We start from the raw sequence: 24,367 nt of genomic DNA on the forward strand, positions 1-24,367 counted from the left end.
TTTGCTTCAGCAGCAACAACAACAAAAAAAGCCACTCGAGTCTGAAAGCAACGCTCTGCTTTTGACAGGCTGACAGCATCTTAGAAGAAAATGTCAGGGTCAATATAATCATATTTACTGACAGTTCAGCCTTTTTCCATGTTATAGAAAATGGTTTGAAAGTTGGCTTTTATCAAAAACAGAACTGTTGGCCACTTAGAATGATAAAACAATAGTAGAAAGCTTAGTCATTTTCCAGTTATAAAGTGATACTTTCATAAAAATAAACAATGCAAACTTCAGAGAGCCAAAACAATTACTCAGAGAAATAGTTGCATTTTTTCCATCCTTGTGCTCTGATTTAAAACAACTGTGTCCAGTTGGAACTGGGGAGAAATCAATGGTTTGTATTCTACTGAGTAACCCCTTCCTGATCCCTTCAAGACAAAATGTAGAAGAAAAGAATAAGCCTCCTGTAGACACTTAAAGATCACTTGGATTCTCTTTTACTTCGAAGTAATGATGGCACAAAGAGAATTCGTGTTTTGCGTACCAAATGAATTTATTCTTAAATCTTTAAAAAATGGTTGTTTATTTAATTTTATTAAAATTCTTAGAAAAAATTCGTAGATTTGTCATTTATCTTAGATTTATTTTACTTAACAGTTTATAACTTTCCTTGTCTCTTCCATTCCCTCACCTCTTCCAAGTAACTCTATAAAAACCTCAATTCACCAACATTCTTGGGAGAGGAGAAGCTACAAAAATTCAATTTTTGGTTTACTACAGATTATTAACAATTCATTTGTAAGCTTCTACAGGGCAGGAACCAATGTTCTGGGTGGCAGTTCCATATAGTCAAACATTCAGTGGACAAGCATTTAAGGGCTTACTATGTGCCAAGCTCTGTGAAAAGGCTCAAGCATATAAGAATGGCAAAAACATGGTTTCATCCCTTAAGGAGCTCATTCTTACTGGAGGAGACAACATGCAAATCACTATGTACATACAAAATATATGGAGGGAATATAAAGGAATAAGGGAAGATACAGTGGAGGGGTGGGGGCGGGGGGAGATCATTGAATTTGATGTAGAAAGCTAGAATTCAAATCCTGGCTTTTCCATCTGTATAGTAGAGAGAGTTCCTCTATTGTGGACAAGTCATTTACCATTGCTGGGCATCCATTTTCCTCTTTGTAAATTGAGATCGGATTAGATGACCTCTGAGGTCCCTTCCAAAGTGAAATCTATGATCCTATGATTTTCTCAAAACAGTTAGCATTGTCTTTTGTCCAGAGAAAGGACTCTATTATTGACTTTGCTAAATCACTGACCATAGGACATTTTTTGGTTCAATACTTGAAAAAAAAAACCAAAACCTCTTTCTGAGATATATTAATATAGTATCTTGTCTTAGTAGATTCAGTTTATTGATTAAAATTTAGGCTTCACTGATAGAAGACCAATAGGGAGTACTACAGATGCAAATGTAGAAATTCTGGGCCATTGCGTTGAATATATTCTAGCCTCAGGATATCTCTTGGAAGTTTTCTTTTTTGTCTTTTTTACATCTTTTCTTTTTTCCTAAATATAAGGGAAAAAGTAAGATGATGGTTAATTGAAGATTGAACAAGTTTTGATGTGATTTGTAAAAGCTTTCCGAAGTGATGAGACTTTAGATCCTACTTTGCCTAGCACCATTTTCCCTTTCCCATTTTACAGATGTAAAACCTGAGACCAAGAGAATTTGAGTGACTTGCCTACATTCACCAATCTCCCTAGCAAAGAGACACTATGTTATGATCAAAAGTGTGCTACACACTCATTCTCCATAAACTTGTAAAGCAAGGAAGAAACACCAGTGAGCAGCAGCAGCAGCAGAGGCAGGAGGAGCACTTAGGTCATTTATCCCCTGCCCTCGTCCTGACTGTCTTCTAGGTCTGGAAAGCTCTTCCCCCTCCACTTTCCACGTCTTATTTACCCTGGTTTTCCTTAAAGATTCAGTTCAAAACTTACCTATCAAGAAGGCTTTCTCTTCTTTTAGAATGTAGGTAAGGAGTATGTTTTGAGCTTTCTCTGTATCTCTAGGGCTTAGCATAGTATCTGGTACAGAGTAAGCTTCTAATAAATGCTTATTGACTTAACACATTCCACTACCTGATGCTGCTTTGTATCCTTTGGATGCATATTGATGTGTTAAATATAACTTAGATTTTACATGAGAATAAAGAAATCCAACTTTATTTGTGTCACTTTTATGGAGAGCAAGGATAGAGAGTGTTTATCGCGTCAGTATTGTTTTGCCAATAAACAATCCCATTCCTAAATTGAAAATAGCTTAATTCCTGTATTAAGTTGCCATTCTGACTAAGCAGGTACTCTGTATTTTACTTTCACTTCACATCTGGCTGGTTTATGAGCCCCAAACATCTCCCATGGTTGTGATTGAATTTTAAAAGCACAAAAACTTCAATCTTTATTATGCTTGGGGATTACTGTGTGCAGATAAATTTGTCAGCCGTTATCTAATCATTGGCACATTTCAGCAATCCACAATGAATTGTTTTTCCTCCTCAAAGACATATTATAATTATTATGTAGACTTTCCCCTTCTTGTAGGGCTCATGGTCCATAAGGTGAGCCTGAGCTCTTAGCAGCAACTAAGGAGGAGTACCAGTTTGTAAGAAGATAGATGAGGGCCTCTTGACTCCTGTACTTAGTAGACTCCTGGATTGAGATCTTAAATTCACCATTGATAATATGAGATTATTGTTAAATGCTCTCATACCAAGACAGAACATAACAAATGTGGTGAAATGCTTCACTTTTTTTTAATGCAGTTGGTGACTCTTGGCAGTTACTGTCATACTAAAGTTTGCTTCTTTCTCTCACACTTTACCTCCACCTAAAAGTTTATCCTTGTCTTCTCCCAGGTCCCCTATGCACAGCTACATATACTTTTAGAAATATATTTACACCATGCCTGTATTTATGCCTGTTGGTGTTCTTTAGTAATTAACCAAAACAGTTCTGCCACTGTTTTGTTTTCTTCCTATGGAGATGCCTTAAAACATCCGTTAATCGGGTTTGAGATGTGGTTGCTTTGTTGTCTCTAGCCTGCAACCCCCAAACACACACAAAGACTACATTGATATAATTACATTAATCATTTATATACTTCTGGTGTCTGGTTGGTCAAAATAATCTTGTTTTGCCATTGGAATTTAAATGTAGCCTTTGCTTAGTCATTATTAGTTTTCCAGTTCATTTATCTTCTGTAGAAGAAGCTTCTTCCCCATGATTAATTTGCATATCAGAGCCCCTACCTAGTCTTGACCTCCTTGTTGTTGTTTCAGTCCTGTCCCCATTTGGAGTTTTCTTGGCAAAGATACTGGAGGGTTTTGCCATTTCATTCCCTAACTCATTTTACAGATAAGGAATTGAGAGGCAGACGGGTCAAGTGACTTGCCCAGGGTCACACAGCTAGTCACACACCTGAGACCAGATTTGTACTCAGCAAGATGAGACCTTATGACTTCAGACCTAGCACTGTGTTCACTGTGCACCTAGCTGACCTCATCTTTTGGAATATCTGGAGCTTTTGTGGGGACCTAAAAGACAGTCTTTTCTTTTGGAAGAGCATTTTTAGACTTTCTGGGTAGCTAATGGGGTTGGGGTAGGGGGATATCCATTCTCCTTTGATTTGCAACACCCTGTGTATTATACGTCTTTTCATTAGAAATCATTGGCACCCCCCAGCACTCCACTATGAATTGTTTTTCCTCCTCAAAGATAGAAATTGTGATAATTACATAACTCACACCATCTTGTAGCTGTAGGGTATATCGTTCACAAAGTGAGTCGTAGCTCTAAACTGCAGCTATGGAAGACCATTTGTCTAAGAAAATAGATAAAGGAGTATCTTTATTTTGTTTTGTTTTTTTGGAGGGAAGAAGGGAAGGCAATTGGAGTTAAGTGACTTGCCCAAGGTTACCCAACTAGTAAGTGTGTCAAGTGTCTGAGATTGGATTTGAACTCAGGTCCTCCTGACTCCAGGGCCAGTGCTCAATTCACTGCACCACCTAGCTGCCCTAAGGACTATCTTTATAAGGCATCTGGGTGGTTTAGATTGGGTTCCAGGTCTGGAGTCCAGAAGACCTGACTTGAAATTTGGCCTTAGATACTTAATTAGCTGTCTGTCCCTGGGCAAGTAACTAAAACTCTGCCTCATTTTCTTCAACCATAAAATGGGGATAAGAACAGCACCTACCTCACAGGGCCATTATGTGAATCCAATGAGGTAATATTTGTAAAGTGCTTGGCACAGTTCCTCACACGTAGAAGGTTCTATATGAAATTTATTATTGTTATTTTTATTTTATTATTATTATTATTTGTGCTTAGACTTATAGATCTAGAGCTGGAAGGTATCCCAGAGACCATCTAGTTCAGTTCCTCCCCCAGGGTAATTAAGTGCCTTGTTCAAAGTCATATGAGAAGTGAGTCACCGGCCTTGGATTTGAACCAACGTTTTCTGACTCCAAATCCCAAATTTTTCAAATTAGTTATCTGAGGACAAAGAAGCTAAATTACTTTTCTAAGGTCACACAGGTTAGCAAGTAGCAAAGCAGGGACTTTGCAAATATAGGGTTCCATTCCGTCGTGCTCTGCTTCCTTGAGTAGAAAATCCTCACTTGGATTGTTGGGTTTTTTAGATAGGTGATGTACTTCCTCTTTGCAGTATGCAGCGTGACTGTACAATTGTAATGTCAGAGTTTGACAACAGTATGTCTGGGAGAGTTGAATCTGGAATTCAACCCTGGTTATATCATTTGTATTCTACCAGTCTGTAATCTGCCCCTTGATTCTTTAGGAATCAAGAAAGTATTCTCATTTTTTCTCATACTTTCTGAAATACATTATTCAAATTCTTTCTTAACATTTTTTCAGGAAGCTTATTTGGTGGTTTTAGAATACTTCACCAACTTTTATCCTACAATTCTATCTTTTTCAATGTTACCATTTTAAATTTATTTTGCTGATTATTCTGCTTCTTCTGTTTTCTCTTTTTCCTGTTAGCAGGTCATGTCTGTTTCCCATTGAAGAATTCCCATTTTTATGTCAATTATCCCTACACAATTCCAAATCAGTCAGTTAATAAATATTTATTGAACACTTACTATGTTTCAGCCAGTGTGCTAAGGCCCTGCAGATACAAAGAAAGTCAAAAGACAGTCCTAACTCCCAGGAAGCTCACAGTTTAATGGTGAAGACAACATACAAACAAACAGCTGTGTACAAGCTAGCTATTTACAGGATAAAGTAGAGATAATCAACAGAGGGAGAGCACTAGAATTAACGAGCCCACAATGTCAAAGATTAGTCCAACTCCATTATTTATTAGTTTTGTCTCGTCTTACCTTATTCCTTTTTTTCTTCTTCTATTTCCTTACTTATATTAGGGCCTTCATGATTTCCTTTGCAGTCATTGTTAATGTTAATTTATTATTCTTTCAGATGAATTATCTTTACTTTTACTTAATCCAAAATGTTTATTTATCATATTAGAGCATTTTTTTTCTTGCTCATTTCTCTGACTGGACCTTTTCCTTTAGTTTAGGATTTTTTATTTGGAGGTTTTGTTCTGATTTTGTTTGTTTTGATTTGTCCTTTTTCTTGGATGTGTGTATTTTTGTATTATATTTGTTTTATTTTGGGAGAGGGGGGAAGTTGGTGGGGTTGGACTCTATTTTGAATTCTTATTTCAACACTTATATGCTCAACTTTGCCAAAGAATTTTTGCCAAGCCATCCTTTATTTTCTGGTTCCATAATTATGGATTAATACGATACCATAAATCTTGAAGAACAATTTTTTTAAAAAAATTATACATCATATTCAGCACAGTCTGAGGTTATATGACTAAATTTCCAACCCAGAAATTTGAAATAAATAAAAATATAATTACTCCTTTGAATCAATTAAATAGATAGGACAGCATATTCATAAGGCTGGATAACAGTCCCAGTTCAGAACTGTTATGATGATCAATTGAATTTGGAAGACAGAGGAACAAATGACACTCCTTCAAGTTCTGCTGTTAGAAGGCACAATACATTGAATCAGATCAGAAATACTAATAATAGCCCAACTGCTAGAAATGCTTTAAGGCAAATGGCAGTGAACTCCATAGTGAGCAAACCATACGTACACATAAAATGAACTGATGGTAGGAGTGCTTTTGTAGTGCACCAGTACTATATGTATCATAACAAAATTGCAAACAAATCCAACCAGTTACAAGTAAGGGCTTCATTCTACTTTTTCTCAGTAATATTCTCAGCTCCAAGTTATATCACAACATATTACAGATCACTGTGGGGCAATAATAAGAAATAACGTCATACCCAGAATAGATCAAAATATATTGGGAATTGATGAGTTATCTAAATTTGAAGATGGAACAGCTAAAAAACTTGTAGGCATCAAAAATTTGTGCTTAACACAAAATACAGAAATGCTACCTACTAATGAAACGGGACAAAAATAATGCTGGTATCTCCTATGATTTTGAAGAGAATATGGGCATACTTAAAATGGATTTTTGAAAAGCCATTTTTGGGATCGGACTAACAGACCAGCTAAAGTAATTCAAACAAGCTGCTGTATGCTATAAACATTATTAACAAATCCATTTAACCACAATATTTCATGGAGTGTAAAAAATATTTCCAGTATTTTCAATAAGCATTTGCAGACTAAAGACATTGGAGGAAAGGTAGCATGTATAGAGATACTCTTAAAGATAGGTATAAAACACTTCCATGGCAGAAGTGATTTCTGAAGACTGTGGAAGATATGTAGGAACACAATGGAAGATTACATTATTATCTAGCCATTATTTGGAGCAGGAAATTTGAACAATTTATCCCTTGATTAAAGGCAACCAAACAACGAACTTGTAGAATGGATCCCAGAAATTCTTGATACCATTAATGGATAATTAAATGCGAAGGTCAAAAGGTTAAGGTTACATAAGGAGGCAAAGCAGTACACAGAAGAAAATGAACAATTCAGTATCAGTTTAAAACTATACCATGTTGCCTTTAAAAAAAATTAATGGACAGAAAACCCCTGAAGGAGGATATGGAAAATTTCTGATTGTCTAGATAGTTAAAAGAAATCTAACACATTGAAAATGTAACCTAGAACAAACATGAAACAGAAAGCTTGTGTTACCATTAATATAATGAATCACAGAAGAATTATGTCAAGAGAATGATTGAAATTCTAGCTTCTTTACAAATGAGAAATCAGCAGGTCAAGATAAGATTCATAATTATTTATTTATACCTCACAGTGGTGCATTAATTACTAGCAAAATACTTTGACAGATTACTTTGATTCAAGGCTGATCCCATCTTTCTTGACAGGAGTCATCACATATTTAATACTAAAAGATGAGAATATCATTGCCCATCAATCAGTTGTATATGTATGTGCCTTATATAAAGCATTCACAATTTGTATTGTCCAAAACAGTTTATATGCTGAAAAACATTGTATTTGCAAAAGAGCAAAAAGGGTGTGCTAAAAAGTATCAGGGATATAAAGCAATTCATTGTCGATTCAGTAATTGTTGAAGAAGCCACCCAAGAGTACCGTATGTTTTTGCTGGTGTTGTTCAGTCATTTTCAGTCACTCCAACTCTTCGTGACCCCATTTGGGGTTTTCTTGGCAGAGACACTGGAGTGGTTTGCCATTCCCTTCTCCAGCTCATTTTACAGATGAGGAAACTCAGGCAAACAAGGTTAGGTGACTTGCCCAGGGACACACAGCTAGTAAATGTCCGAGGCCAGATTTGAACTCAGCAGCATAAGTCTTCTTGACTCCATGTCTGTGACTATCCACTCAACCACCTACATTATTCCTTTTTTATTGATTACTCACAAAACCTTTTGACTCAGTACCCCACTCGTGGGTTGGGCCAGGTGGTTGCTGAGGTTTTTTCTAACTCTCAAAACTTGTGATCTTGTTTTTTCTGCTATTAATGGTTTTAGTCAAATACTCTTGGATATTTGAAGAGACACAAAAGCAAAGTGTTATTAAACCAAGACTTTGATGAGGAAACAAATGTCTATGAACCTGTGAATAAAAGATGAAAGTATTAATAATGGCCGTCCCCAAATTTATGGTTAACTTTTAGTGAGCCTAATGCTGAGGTGCCATATTTTTATGTTTTTTTTAATTAAGATTTTTTATTTTTTGTTCACAACACTCAGTTCCGCATGATCCTGAGTTCCAGATTTTCTTCCCCCCCTCCCCACCCCCAGACGACGTGGAATCTGATATATCTTCTACATATAACTTCACATTGAACTTATTTACACAATAGTCAAGCTGTAAAGAAGAATTATTACCAATGGAATGAACCATGAGAAAGAAGAAACAAAACAAAAACCAAAAAAAAAAAAAAAACAAAAGATAGAGAAAAAAAAGGAGAGCGAACAATTTGCCTCAATCTGCATTCAGTGTCCATAGTTCTTTCTCTGGATGTAGATATCTCTCTCCCTCTTGAGCCCGTTGGAGTTTTCTTTGAACCTTGCATTGCTGAGAAGAGCTGAGTCTATCAAGGTTAGTCATCACAGAATCCATATATCTTTGGTTGTGTATAATGTTCTCCTGGTTCTGCTCTGCTCACTCAGCATTATATCATGTAGGTTTCTCCAGGTTATTATGAATTCCATATCTTTCCTATTTCTTATAGCACAATAGTATTCCATTACCTTCATATACCACAACTTGTTCAGCCATTCCCCAATTGATGGGCATCCCCTTGATTTCCAATTCTTTGCTACCACAAAAAGAGCCGCTATAAATATTTTTGTACATACGGGTCCTTTTCCCATGTTTTTAAAAAGATGAATAATAATTCCAAAATCTAGGTCTTTGGTTTCAGCAAAAGTACAAAGTAGATATTGAAAACTTAAAAAGCACAATCCCTTGATTTCAAAAATAGAAAATATGAATCTTTATGATTCTGTGAACTAAAACCCAAGAAATAATGACTTAAGTTAATAAATTATAGGAGAAAATGAAAATTGTTGTTACACATTTTATAAGGTGACTTCTAATGTCTGGAGTTGTCCACAATTACGAAACTTTTATTGTTCAAAAATACCCATCTCCATAGGCAAGTTTGTTCATTGTATTGTTAGATTTGAAATAAGATTGACTCAGAAATATGTCTGCTTACTTACTTATTATATAAGCCTTGGTAAAGGTAAAGAAAGCATTCTTCTTACTTTATAGATTACAGAGAACAGAGAAGTTAACAGACTGGATGACAGAGTCAATTTCAAAGTAGATCTTGATAAATTAAGACATTTTACTTTAATTAGATGGAATTTCATGGGGACAAATGTGAAGTCTTACATCTGAATTCAGATGTATTAACTGGACAAGTCTAAGATTGGAGAGATGTGACTAGAAAACATTTCATTCTAAAAGATCTGAGAGTTTTAAGTGGACTGCAACATCAGTCAGCAGTGCAATATGGCAGTCAACAATGCTGATGCTCTCCTGTGGTAATAGTATTATCACATTCAGTCCTGATCAGCTCACATATGGATTTATCGTATGCAATTCTGGTTGCCAGAACTCTAAAAAGACAGTTATAAGCTGGAGAGATTCCAGAGGAGGGTTTACAGGATGCTGAAGGGCACTGAGTTCATACCACATGAAAATCTGTTATAAGAAATGCAAATGTTTAGCTTGAAGAAGAAGAGATTAAGCAGGGGATGGAGAGAAAGAAGCAATACTTGTCTTCAGACAGCTGACAGGCTATTACTTGTCAAAGGGATAACAGTTTTTTCTTTTTTTGGCTTGGCCACAGGGGCAGAACTAGAAGCATTGTGTGGCAGTCATAAAGGACAAGTTTAAACTTAGGATCCCAGGTCATAGATTTACTTGTTGTTAGGAACAATTACAGCTATCATAACAAAGGACACACCAGTTCCTCTCAGTAAGTCATGGATTCTCCTTCACAGCAAATCTCCTAGCAATGTCTGGGTCACCATTTATCTGGTAGAGGAACTTCTTATTTAGGTCTCAGGTAGGACTAGGTAACCTCTGAGGTCCCTTTCAACTTTATGATTCTGTGAAATTTTGTTTAAAGTGAATGTGGCTGCCATGTTCAAAAACTTTGAAAACACCTTCTTAAAAGGTTCATTCTCTACATAGGTCAATGAGTACTCAAATGAGGCAGATCCTACATAGGGAGGAAGATGTAAGTAGGGAAGTAGATTTTTTTTTCTATCCAAGTATTTATTTGCTTTAATCAGAAGCTAGATCCCTTTTTAAATACTCAAGACTACTTTGTCTTATATCCTTCACTTACTGCTTCTTTTGCTGCTTTTGGTATGGTGTTATGTATGGTAACACTCTAATTACAAATACTTTTCTGTTTCAAGTAAGTAGCTCTGTGTGTTACCATAATCATTTTTAAAGTAAGCCTTATTTTTCTTACAAACAGATATCATGCCTACACCTAGCCTAGATTTTATTTCCCCTTTCCTACAAGGAAATGTGTTTTTTCTACCCTGTGAAAGGCGGGGCCACAGGTTATCCATTCACAAAACAACATTTAGAGCACATTAAGAGGAAGACATGCAATGTGTGGTTGGGTTTATTATTCTTCCTTTGTTTCCTAATTTATTCCTCCTCTCAACCCCAGTCTCTGGCTAGTGTTACTATGGCACCTTAGTTGTGGCATGGAAAACAAGCTAATTAGTTTCTTTGGAACAGACAATAGTGGCACATCTTGAGGCATAAGCATCTGGCGCTCTCAGCCCCCATCCATGCCCGCCTGAGGAGGAGTGGGGCCCTGGGGTTGTCTCACAGTTTTCCAAATATTTTCCTGGTATGACACAGCCTTCTTTATGTTTCCCTTTGCTTCTATGAATGGTTATTTGTGTGGTTTTTCTTAAAAAATCACTAATCCCACACTCAGCTGGTCTTTTTCTGTCTTCTATCTCCACACAGTAGGCAGCGCAGAGTAATTTGGTGCTATTTCTGCCCTCTTACTTCTCTGACCAGAGTTCTTCACTCTCTGTAAGCAATGTTTATCTTCTTTATTTTAGTCAGAAATTTCTGGTTTTCAGAGAAAGAAGAATATTTTTCAGAACCAAAGGGCATCCCTTATCAACAGGCCTGATAGTTTGATTTCTTTCCTTCTTTTGACATGACTACATTTAGTAGGCACACATTATTTGTCATATCGCTGTTATCTGCCTATAATTGCTCATATAGCAGGAGATTTACTGCAAAGAGTTGTGATCACTAAAGCATCTATTTTTACACCTAATTTTCTTTTCTGAATGGGGAAGATACAGGGAGGTTAAGTCAGGACCTATGATTTTATTGACAAAAGACACTGTAGGTGAGGAAATTTCTACCAATAGATTTGTACCTGATAGTCTTTTTTTAAAATATATTTTTATTTATTTCATTAAATATTTCCAAATTATATGTAAAAAAAATTAACAATCATTTTTAAAATTTTGGGTTCCAAATTCTCTCTCCTTCCCTCCTTGAGAAGACAAGCAGTTTGATATGCATGTGAAGTCATACAAAATATGTTTCTCTGTTAACCCTGTTGCGAAAGAAAGACTAAAAAAGAAAAAGAAAGTTTGAAAAGTATGCTTCAATCTGCATTCAAAGCTCATCAGTTCTCTGTCTAGAGGAGTATGGCAGTTTCCATCATAGGTCCTTTGGAATTGTCTTGAAATATCATCTTGATCAGAGTAGTGAAGTCTTTCATAGATGATCATCCTTACAATATCTGTACCTGATAGCCTTAAAGAGTTTCCTTGATCACTTGAGTGTTTGTGACTTATTTGCAGTTGGACAGATAGCCATTATCAACGGAACATTTGAACCCACGTCTTCCTGACTTGGGAGACCAAATCTCTGCCCACTATCTCACATTAAGTGGATATTTGAAAATGTATCTAAGTATAACAAATACTGATCCAGATTAGCACAGAAGTGATCACACGTAAAATAAATTCTCAGTGAAATCTTTATTATTGCTATGATAGATGCCATTGGGGAATAAAGGACTTCTTTTTCTTTTATTGAATTATAATCATGGCAATCTAGGAAACTGCTCTGGGAAGTCCACGGAGAATGGTGTCCTATATGTACTTTGTCTTTCCTTGCTCTTAGCTGGGTTCTGGTGAAGTGACTTTTTGCAATGACTCACTTCACTGATAAACTAGAATTATATTTATATATAATCCATACTTACACTCAGCTGATGGAATCAGGCTTGCTTTTGTTTTCATCAGCGTTCCCAAAAGAGAGACATGGATGATTTTGTCTAGAGCCAAATCATTCCCCTTTGTTGACTATGTTGCCTAAGAATGTTCAGTTAGACAAAGTTCTTTTTCAAGTACTAAGGGGTGAGACCATTAATAGAGTCTTGTTTATTAAATTCATAAAGACTAGAATATGTTAGCCACAAACTTGGCACTTCTTTTTCCAATAATATTGAATGCCTTTTGTTGTTTTATTTTGAGTTTTCCTGTATTCTGGAACATACAGCTTAGTAAGACTAGATATATCAAAGAAAGATATGGCTGGCATCTGTTTTTAAAGTCTTTGCAATAAAATATAACACAAATCTTAAAATATTTAAATACTGAATGTTTACTTAAAAAAAAAACAAGACATAAGTCAAAAACAGGATGAATTTAAATCGTGAACTTGCTTCATTTTTTTTAAGCCTGTTGTTTTTGTAAGTTCGTGGCCTTCAGTACAGAGAACCAAAATGCATGTCATAATATCTGCATCATAATACCCTTGTGGCGCATTTTAAAGAAAAATACACACAGACACATATCTTGGAACTAGGCCAGTGTTACTCTCCAGGGGAATAATGTTCTGCACCTTAAATTACAATCAGATGGATTTTAGCACAGATCAAGTTTTCAGTCTAAAATTGGTGAGAAGCCTAATTATTTGACCAGGTTACTATTTATATAGACCACTCCACAGCTATCTGTGGTTTATCCACAGCTGGCAATGTGCTAGCTCTGGAAGGTTTTTATTTTATGCTGGAACTTTTTTTTTAAAGGAAAGAAAAGAAAAGAAAAAAGCTTTAAACTCTGCTCATTAGATGAAATACTAAAAGCCAGTACATATTACTATGGAGACAAGATGTTATATAAACTGTTCACTTTAATTCTACAAGTTACCAAAATAGCAAAGGAAGCAGCTTGTATGCTCCTTGTTTTCTAGTGACATGGTATTTGGTGGACTAGGGGATGAAAACATTTTTTAAATACTTTGCTTCCTGTGACCATTACTCTTTACTTTCAAGAACATCTAGACTTATTTTGGATAAATTATGGAATAGATCATGAATGTAATGATAAAATGATTTTATATACTATAGCAATAAAGAACTATTGTCTTAATGGTTATTAGAAATAATGTTAATGCTGTTACAGCTTGACTACTATTTCTGTTATAAAATCTGTTGTCAATTTCTTGGCATTTGTGAGACATTAAATCCTTCAAAGAATTGGCACAAATGACCTCTTCATATGAATGAACTCCTATAATGCAGAAAAATAAAGCTTCTAAACAGCAAAGTGAATCTCATTCTTCCTACTTCAGTACTTTGATCATCAATAGACTATTTTATTGACATTTTAAAAGAATTGTTCCCCCTCCTCCCACTGCTTTTGGTGTTTCCTTTTTTTTTGTTTTGATTTTGTGAACTTACTGGGTGTGTTTCAAAAAATGAAATAAACTCTGTCATAACAGAGAAGAAACCACTGGTCACTAATGTGCTTCTATCTTTATCACTCTATTATACCTAATCTCTCAAGTATTACAATGACCTCCTAATTTCCAAGCCTAATTGCCTCCCCCTCCCCACTTTGCTTTGAGGATTACATCATCCTTGACCTTTCTATAACTCAATTCCACCTTCTCCTACTAGTCGCTGCTGCTCTGGCCTCCGACGCAAAACCCTATATGGTTTCTCTTCTTACCTCTTCAACTGTTCCTTCTCCAACCATTTGCTAACTCTTCATTCTCTTCCCAGTTCATTAATGTTATCAGTTGTTCTTCAAGGATCTGTTCAGGTCCCTTTTTCTCTTTAAATTCCCCTTCCTTAGGAATTTTATTTACTCCTGTGGCTTCAGTGACCACCTCAACAGTCTCCCTCATCCTTATCTCCAGTCTTGACATCTCTTCTGAACTACATCCTCAAGTCAGTAACTGCCAGGAAGGGGAGTATCTCCACCTGCATGTCTGTACTAGCACCTCAGATTCGATATGTACCTAACCTAGCTCATCATCTTTCCTCTTAAACGTGCTCCTCCTGACTTTATCATTACTTTTTGTCACACTGCCAACCAACCTCTCTTTCAGTTTGTAAACGTCAATTTATCTTTGACTCCTCTCTCCTTCTTAAAAAAAATTAATTTTATCGATACCTTTTTGTTTTTACGTCACCTACATTTTCCAGTGTTTACCTTCCTCTTCCCAGAGAACCATTTTTAATGACATAGAATAAAAAAGGGGAAGACAGTTCAGTGTAACAGATACATTGAAGGTTTAACTTTATATGCAGTGTTCCACACCCATAGTCTGACACTTCTGTAAAGAAGCTGAAGGAGGTGCTTTTTCCTTCTTATTAATAATGATGATGGCAGTAGTCATATTTTAAATTTATATAGTACTTTAAAGTTTGCACAGTAATTTACATATATTGTCTCACTTGACCCCAAACAACAGGCAGATCAGTAAGTCTCACAGTTATTTTTTGCCCTATTTTATAGATAAGGAAATTGAGTCTTAAAGAGGTTATATGATTTCTGATGGTCATACCACTACCAATTTCCAGTGTAGGATATGAACCTAGGCTTTCCTGACCACATTTCCAGCACTATCCATTTTGTCACATTACCAAGACCTGCTAATTCTATCTCTGTAAAATTTCTCCTATCTTGCTACTGTTTTTTGTTCCCAGTGCCCCTGTCCTGCTACAGACCCTACTTTGTACCTATCTGGCTGCTTATAAATTTTCCTGCCTTGACTGCCCTGCCCCCTGTTACCTCTGCCCATTTGTCCTTCATACTACTTTCAGTTATGGTTACGTCATTATTTTGTTCATATATCTTCAAGAGCTCTGACTTGTTTACCAAGCAGTGCTAATACTCTTTTGCATGGTATGAAAGGCCTGCCATAATCTGACACCAACCATCTTTTCCAACTTACACATAAACTGTTGCCCGTGTACTCCATGCTCCAGCCAAACTGAACTACATTCTCCTCTCCCAAATACATTCTGAGCCCTCCTGCCTCTTTGCCTCTATTTTTGCTCTTCTATTTTCCAGGAATGCTCTCCCTACCAATCTTTCCCTATTTAATTCCCAGTCATAACCTACTTTAAAGATTTTTTTTTGGAGGTGGAATGCCATTGGGATTAAGTGACTTGCCCAAGGTCATACAGCCAGTAAGTGTGTCAAGTGTCTGAGGCTGAATTTGAACTCGGGGCCTCCTGACTCCAGGGCCAGTGTTCACTGTACCACCTAGCTGCCTGGAAATTTTTTTTTTTAATTAACAAAAGTCTACCTTTCTTCTACCTACCTCCTGATTGAAAAAAGAAAGAAAAACAAAACCTTTGTAATAAATACTCATAGTCGAAACTTCTGGGGGTGGAGTCAAGATGGCGGCTGAAAAGCAGGGACTTGCGTGAGCTCCCCATCACGTCCCTCCAAAAACTATAAAAAATGGCTCTGAACAAATTCTAGAACTGCAGAACCCACAAAATAGCAGAGGGAAGCAGGGATCCAGCCCAGGACAGCCTGGATGATCACTGGATGAGGTCTATCGCGCACAGAGCGGAGGGGAGTGTCATATCACTCTGTTATAGCTTCCTTTTCTTCTTCAAGTCAAGTGATGGACAGTGTTCTGGGGGTGGAGATAGATGCAGTGCCTCTGTTTAATTATTCATGGGTCTAATTGTCTAACTGCCTCTTGTGACTCCCAATTGGCCCAATTCTTCAACTGGTGGTGGGAGGGAAGAGGGGATGAGATTTCTCTGTCCTCTCCCTAAGTCTTCAATCTCTGCCCTCTCTCCCACCCATGGAGTCCATTTGATTTTTGCATTTTATGTTTCTTTAGTGGGTCAAAACCTGTGATCTTAAACGTATATTCTGCAAAGTACCTAGTATAGAGTGGTCACCCTACTGTACATAAAAAAGAGGTAACAATAAGAAAACTTTTGACTTACACAAAATTATAGCAGGCATTCATCTGACAAGTCAGGCTATAAACATGTAGCATGTAAATAACTGCTCATCTTGATAGGCTTTGGAGAACATGAGCCTAAGGATAATCACTGTTATTCATGTTAAGTTTCAGGTTTCATATGATCTGTTAGGTCCAAGAGAACCAGGTATTTCTTTTAAAATCACGAAGTAGACATTGGCAGACTGTCCCCAAATGTGGAATGAAAATTAATCAATGAGATGAAACAGTTAAGTAAAACTTTTTGTGTCCCAGTAGACTTGATTTAACATGAATTGAAATTTTTAAAAAAGTTTTAGAAAAATATATACTGCTAGTCAAGTAAAACATAATTCCTACATTGACCTCATCCAAAAAAATGTCTCAACTCTACACCCTGAGTCCATCTTTTCTCTGTTAGGGGCCAAGAGCAGCATAGCAGCATGCATCGTTCATCCCCTGGAATCATAAGCAGCCATTGTATTGATCAGAGCTTTAAGTCTTTCAGAGTTGTCTGTCTTTCAAATATTATTCTTTAATAAATTGTCCTCCAAATTCTCATTTACTCTGCATCAGTTCATACAAGTTGTCCCAAGTTTCTCTAAAAACATTCCCTTTACATTCTGATTGCACAAAAATATTCCATCACATTCATATACCATAATTTGTTCAGCCATTCCCCAATTGATGGGTATCCCATTAGTTTCCAGTTCCTTGCCACAAGAAAGAACTGCCATAAATATTTGTGAACCTGTGGGTCTTTTTATTCCTTCTTTGATTTCTTTGGAGTCTAGGCCTGGTTGTGGTATCTCTGGGTCACAGTTTAATAACTTTTTGCATATTGTTCCAGGTTCTTTCCAGAATGTTTATACCTGGTCACAGCTCCACCAACAGTGTATTAGTGTATGTGTTTACTCACAGCCTCTTCAGCATTTGTCATTTTCTCTTTTGTTTCAGCTCAGCTGATCTGATCCACCCATCATGTGCGCCAACCCAAACACGTCCAAAAGCTTCTTTAATCACATCACACATCACACAGACCGTTGTGTTGACATATTTCTTATGTAATATTTTCAGCTATAGCTTCAGGAGGACTGGAAACAAGCCACTTAGTAAATGTTTACTAAATTGAATTGAATCTTTACCATTGCATACTCTTGTGCTCTCTGCAAAGTAGGTACTTAATAAATGTTTTTTTAGTTATTTTTGTACCTGTGACTTCTCTGGTGCCTCTTTGGATTCAAGGCTATGTTGTGAAACAGAATGATGTTTATATCAAGTATTCACTGATTTAATCGTGTTTCTTAGAGTTCATTGTTGTATGATATTTTTTTCAAGAAGGTTGGAGCACACCTGTGATTTCATTGCTATAGGGACCTCCCAGTGAGGAAATTCCCTCTACCAGTGCATATCAGTAATTGTTCTTTACTTTTATTTTTAGTATGTTTCCTGGGGTACTGAGCGGTTAATGACTTGCCTCCAGTCACATAGCCAGTATAGTTGGCACAATATTCCTTATACCATATTGCCTCTCAAAATAATTGCCAGAGGACCTTTAATAAGAAGGAGGGTCTCCCATCTCTAGTTACTGACCCATAAAACAGTATGAAAAGCTGTGTCAAGTTTGGTTGACCCAGATGGTTGGCTCTATGACTTATACTTAGTATCTTTCTGACTTCAAAATTTGTAGATAATTCCTGCTTTAAATTGAACATTACAAAATTTTTATTTTTCTTGTATTTCAACCAAGCACTTCGGATTCCAATCACATTTTAACCAATATAGTAAAGAAGAAAGGTTTTATATTGTGAACTTTGATCATGGAAAGATTTTGCCCAAACAGTAGTGTGGTTTTAAAATGTTTTGTGTTTTGCATAGGCTATGAGTCTAATGATTCATTCATTTATTGGAAGTAGCCTTCTTGAAGCTGTGGTCTCTAACTTTTTTCCCTGTTTTTTTTTTTTAATCTACAGGGCTTTTTTCTTACCGTTTCACCAGAATCTATATTAAAAGTAGCTCGCCAAGCTTCTGAAACCAATAAGATCTTCATTTTGAATCTTTCTGCACCATTTATTAGTCAGTTCTTCAAGGAACCAATGATGAAAGTTATGCCTTATGTTGACATCCTATTTGGAAATGAAACCGTAAGTTATCTTTTTTTTTTAAGTGTCTTGGTTTGTTTTTTTTAAGTTGTCCTTTAAGATTCTTGGTGTGTTAATAAAGGCTAACTCGTTACAAAAAACGTAATTATAGTCTTAGGTATGCTGTGGCAAATTTACCTTAATTTAGTCTTTGCTGTTTCAAAATTTTCAACATTTTTAATGCTTTATAAATCCTTCTTCATCTATGGGGTGTGTATGTGTGTATAAATGCCCATTTAATTTGGTACTTGTTAAATTCAGAATGCCACAAAAAAAAACCCCAACCTTTTTTTCCCCCAGTTTATATAAAGTAATTTCAGTAGGGAGAAACACAAACAGCTATAAGGGAACAGGAAAAACCTCACACGGAGAGTGACCCTTGACCTCTGCATAGAAGGCAAACAGACATCCTATGAGTTAGAGGTGAGGAGAAGAGAGCATTTTAGACATGGGGGCCCAGCTGCCTGTGCAAAGGCACACAGTTGAAGGAAATGAAAAGCCAGGTAGAGGGAACATCTTACAAGCCAATCTGTCCAGTACAGAGGAAAGTAGGATGAGGTTGGAAACGTAGTTGGGAGCATGGCAGAGCTTTTTCTGTATTTCATCCTGGGGGCAATAGGCAACCACTGAAGATTTTTGAGAAGGCCTCTGAGGAGGTCAGGCCCATGTTTTAGCAGTGCCAGTTCTGTGGAAAATGGGCTAGAGAGCAGGAAGACCAGTAGAAGACTATTCCGAGACTTCAAGAAGGCAGTGATTAGGGCTTGAAATGGGTTAGAAGTGTAAGTGGAGACAAGAAGATGACTATGAGATGTCATTAAAGGAAAAACTAAAAAGATTTATCATGAATTTTCAGGAAATTCCTTGGGAGTGGGGTTCATGGAATCATAGGTTTATGATATATTTATGATATATAGGTTTATGTATATTTAGATATAGAAGTCAGTCCTCATCATTTTGTAGATGAGAAAACTGATGCCCAGAGACATTGTGACTTGTCCAAGGTAAAACAAGTGGTAAATATCAAAGCCAAGATTCAAACCCACATTCTTCAACTCTAAGTCCAACCCACTTTTCTGCTCAACTGCCACTTGAAATCATCTACCTCTAGGCTGAAATCTATTGGGTATTTATTTGTTTGCTGCTTTTTAATGTGAGGTTTTCCACCTTCTTAGTCTAGCCATTTTGGTTTTCTGTATGTTTGTAAATTAATTCAGCACTAGGAGAACCTAACAGCTTGTATCTTTGAGGCAGAACCTTCAGGAGCTCATGGTCCTGAGGAAGGTTTCTGGGAAGGTGGCGGAGTAGGTCAGAAAGTTCCAAGCTCTCAAGATTTTCCTGCACAACAGAGATAAAATAGTACCTCAGGGTGAACCTACAGGGGTAAAAATAAACAAGAGTAGGGGCAGAACAGGGATCCTCCTGGGACAGAGAACATTTGAAGAAAAATCCCAGGATGAGGTTTGGTCCCTGTGAAGAGCAAACACCTCTAGGGTAAGACCTCTTAAACAACAAGTGGCATGCCCTGGTGGTAGCTGGGTTGGGAGGTTGCCTCAGCCCTAGCCACAGGAACTTTTACCCCCGGGACAGGGAGGAGAGTTGCGTGTCCAAGCCAGGGAAGATCAAGGGAGCCTCTTCTGACAAGGAATGTGGCAGGGCTGAGAAGGAACCAGCACATACAGCAGTGGGGCAGGGATGTCATTGGCTTTGGGCACTGATAGGAGGGTGGAGTCCTTGGTTTCTGTTCGAGGCCAGAGGGGAGAACTGAAGGAGGATCTGAGGCCAAAGGCACCATCTCACATACCCTAGGACTAGAGGTGATTACAAAAACTATGCTACTACAAATAAAAAAAAATACACAGGCAAAGAAGAAAGAATCCAGCCATAAAGAGTTATTATGGCAATAAAGAAGACCAAGGTTCATCTTCAGAGGAGAATATTGAAGCAAAGAAACCCTTTTCTACCCCAAAGAGTAATGTCAAATGCTCACCTGCCCCAAAAGAATTCACAGAAGAACTTTAAAAAAAAAAAAACTTTAAAAACCAAATGAGAGATGTTGAGGAAATTCTAAAAAAAAAAGTAAAATCTAAGAAAAACAAAATTATGAAAAGAAAGTCAACCAATTAGAAAAGGAGATCGAGAATCTTAAGGAAGAAAACAACTCCTTGAAAATCAGAATTGGGCAAGGGGAAGCCAGTGAAGTTATAAGAGATTAAGAAATAATAAAATAAAACATAAAGAATGAAAAAACTAAAAGAGAATATGAAACATCTTATAAGAAAAACAACTGATCTGGAGAAGAGAAAACAAGAATAATCAGACGACCTCACCAAAAAACTAATTTGATACAATAATACAAGAAATAATTCAACAAAATTGTCTTGAAGCATTAGAACAAGAGGGGAAAGTAGAAATAGAAAAAATCCACCGATCACCACCTTAAAGAGATCCTATGAGGAAAACCCACAGGAATATTATATGGTCAAATTTCTGAAACTCCCAGCTCAAGGATAAAATATTATAAGCAGCAAGAAAAAAAACCAATTTAATGTTGGTGATGCCACAATTAGAATCACACAAGACCTAGCAGTGCGACACTAAAAAACCACAGGCCTTGGAACACTATATATCAAAGGGCAAAACAGCTGGGTTTCCAACCAAAAATATACCCAGCAGAGCAAAGTGTAATTCTGAATAAAAAAAAATTGACATTTAATGAATTGTCAGACTTTCAGGACTTTGTTAAAAAACAAACCTGAACTTAATATAAGAGCCAAGAGAAATATAAGGTACATACCAAAGACTAATTACAAGGGACTCAGTAAGGACAATCTATGTACTTTTTATGTTTGTAAAATATAAAACGTATGTCTAAAATTGTCATTCATAGTTGGGTAGTTTGTAAGACAGATTTGGGTAGACCTAAGTATGATATGATTTTGAAAAGTAAAACTATGTAGGAACAGCTAAAAAGAGTAATGTTATACAAATGAGGTGCAAAAGGAAGACCCAACACAGAGGAATTAGATGGGGGAGGAAGGCTATTAGTTCTGGAAACATACTTTCATCAGTAATGGGTTCAAGAGGGAGTCTATGTCTAGAAGAGCATATATATCTGGAAGAGTGCAAAAATCTTCTAAATTCAGAAATAAAATGCTTAGGGGATGTGGAGGAAGAAAGGATAAGGGAGATCTCTAGAGGGAAGGGTGAGGGAATAGGTTAAAGGAAGGTATAGATAGGTGTTTAGATTAATGGGAATGGGAAGATAAGGGAGGGATCCTTGGAGGGGCATTCGGTTAAGTTACAGGAGGGCAAGGTAGTGGGTAGAAGTAAAGTAAAGTATTCAAGAGGGATAGGAAATTAGAGATGTGCACAAATGAAAACAAAGATCAGGAGCAGAATTTGTTAGGGGAAGTATGTGTCTATAGGTATGTGTATATGTATGTATCTCTATATAAAAATATCCTTGCTTAATTGTATTTGGGAGGGGGTGGGGAGCAGAGGAAGATGAGGAAAAAAACAAAGTAAAAAGGAGACAGCAGAGAACAAAAGAAAACTTACAAGGAAGCAAACAAAAGATGGACAGCTCTCAACACAATGCATAGTATTTATTATATAGGCTTTCTTTTTTGTTGTTAATTATTTTCCTTTTTTTAGTTTTCAACACTTAGTTCCACAAGTTTTTGAGTTCCAAATTTTCTCCTCCTCCCCCCTCCAAGACAGCATGTGATCTGATATAGGTTCTACATAGACCTTCACATTAAACTTATTTTCCCAGTAATCAAGTTGTAAAGAAGAATTATGACCAACGAAATGAACCATGAGAAAGACGAAACAAAACCAAAAATCATATCAAATAAAATTTTTGAAAAAGAGAGAGAGCAAATAGTTTGCCTCTATCTGCGTTCAGACTCCATACTTCTTTCTCTGGATGTAGAGAGCCTTTTCCATCGTGAGTCTTTTGGAGCCGTCTTAGAACCTTGCATTGCTGAGAAGAGCCAAGGCTGTCAAAGTTAGTCATCACAGAAGGTGTGTGTCTGTGGTTGTGTACGATGTTCTCCTGGCCCTCCTCCCTTCACTCATCATCAGATCATGTAAATTTCTCCAGGTTCTTGTGAAGTCCATCTGCTCCTCATTTCTTATAGCACAATAGTATTCCATTACATTCATGTACCACAGTTTGTTTAGCCACCCCCCAATTGATGGGCAATTGATTTCCAATTCTTTGCCACCACAAAAAGAGCTGCTATAAATATTTTTGTACATACGGGTCCCTTTCCCACTTGTATGCTGTGATCTCTTTGTGATACAGCCCTAGAAGTGGTATTGCTGGGTCAAAGGGTATGCACATTTTTCTAGCCCTTTGGGCATAGTTCCAAATTGCTCTCCAGAATTGCTGGATTGGTTCACAACTCCACCAACAATGCAGTAGTGTTCCAATTTTCCCACTTCTTCTCCAACATTTATCATTTTCCTGTTTTGTCATGTTAGCCAATCTGACAGGGGAGATGTGGTACTTGAGAGTTGTTTCGATTTGCATTTCTCTAATCCATAGAGATTTAGAGCATTTTTTCATATGACTGTAGCTATCTTTAATTTCTTTCTCTGAAAACTGTGTATAGACTTTCTTGAAATGGAAATTTAGCACTATATATTTTGAATCCTCTCTTATGTTCTGCTTTTTTTTCTTATTTTGTATTTAAGTTTATATGTTTCTTTTTCTTTTCTCTGTTGTGTATTTACATCTAAAATAAAAAACAAAATGACAATTCGTCATCCCCCTCCACGTTTTGAAGAGGTCTCCATGTGAGACTCTGGGGAGTTTATGAGATGTTGACCTGTTTTGAATTCCCATTAAATTTCCTCATTTTGTTTATTAGTATACATTTGCACCAGAGTTTGAATACTCTATCTGAAAGCAATAAAACTGAATTTCTTTTCACACTGACTTTACTAAATCAGACTGGATCTTCTCTACTATTTCAGATAATAAGTGGGCAGTATGTATTTTATGTTTGTTTTAGAGTTCATTTTCACAGGTCTGTGTTGTGACCTGCCTGTGACCATTTTAAGCACTTGGTCTTACCTGATTTCTAAGAGTCCTTCTAGATTTAAAATACTATGATTATTAAATTTTTATCTTCCCTGCAATGTGTCATATCCAATTGATGTTTGTAAAAAATAATGGTTTGTTTTCCCTTTAGGGTTGTCTTAGATGCAACCTTAGAAGCCCCATTTTGGAATAAGTAGCATAATTATTCAAGGATTTGAGTTATGACAAAACTTGATATTTCCCTTCCCTTCATTGCTCTTCTTTCCCTCCTCCCTAGTTCTACTTCAGTCCCCCAGAACAATAAATACAAGTGGTCTGCTAGGCTTAGGCTGAGAGATATTGGGCATCATGAATTTATATCTTAAAAGAATGCTACAAAGTCCTACCAGCCTGGGAGAAGTGGTGGTAGGACATACTGATATTGCTAATTAGTGCAAATGATAAAAAAGTATCACTGGGCTTTGCTTTTTAGTTTACCTGATAACAGAGATGTTTTAGGCCAGTACCTGGGAATCAGATGTAAAGAGCAAATAAAGACCCAACCCTTTTTGTCTTAAGTTGTCAAATTCTCTTCCTAAGTTCTATATTATTATTGAAGCTACCGCCATCCTCCCAGTCCCCTAGGCTTGCAAGCTCAGTGTTACCCTCAGCTCCTAGCTCCCATTCCCCTCATATGTCCACTCTGTTGTCAGATCTGGTCTCTTCTGTCTGTACAGTATCTCCCATATAAGCCAGGCCCTCGTCACCTCTGGACTATTGCAGTGGCTACTGCTGGCTCTGCCTGCCTTAGGTCTCTCCCCACTCAAGTCCATGCTCCACTCAGCCATCACAGTGCCGCTCTGATCACATCACCCTCTACCCAGAATGGAATAGAAAGTTCTCTTTTTGT

The 24,367-nt window shown here is 36.9% G+C and overlaps 1 protein-coding gene across 2 annotated transcripts in view; it reads left to right on the top strand.

The window, feature by feature from the left end:
- Nucleotides 1-24,367, top strand: part of ADK (adenosine kinase) — a 629,414-nt gene that overhangs the window by 457,471 nt on the left and 147,576 nt on the right. For both annotated transcript variants that reach the window (XM_036735188.1, XM_036735189.1), the window contains exon 7: nucleotides 18,261-18,431. In XM_036735188.1, the coding sequence (XP_036591083.1) occupies nucleotides 18,261-18,431 (171 nt within the window). The remainder of the gene's footprint in view (nucleotides 1-18,260; nucleotides 18,432-24,367) is intronic.

Source organism: Trichosurus vulpecula, chromosome 8, assembly GCF_011100635.1.
Source record: "Trichosurus vulpecula isolate mTriVul1 chromosome 8, mTriVul1.pri, whole genome shotgun sequence".
Lineage (NCBI taxonomy): Eukaryota > Metazoa > Chordata > Mammalia > Diprotodontia > Phalangeridae > Trichosurus > Trichosurus vulpecula.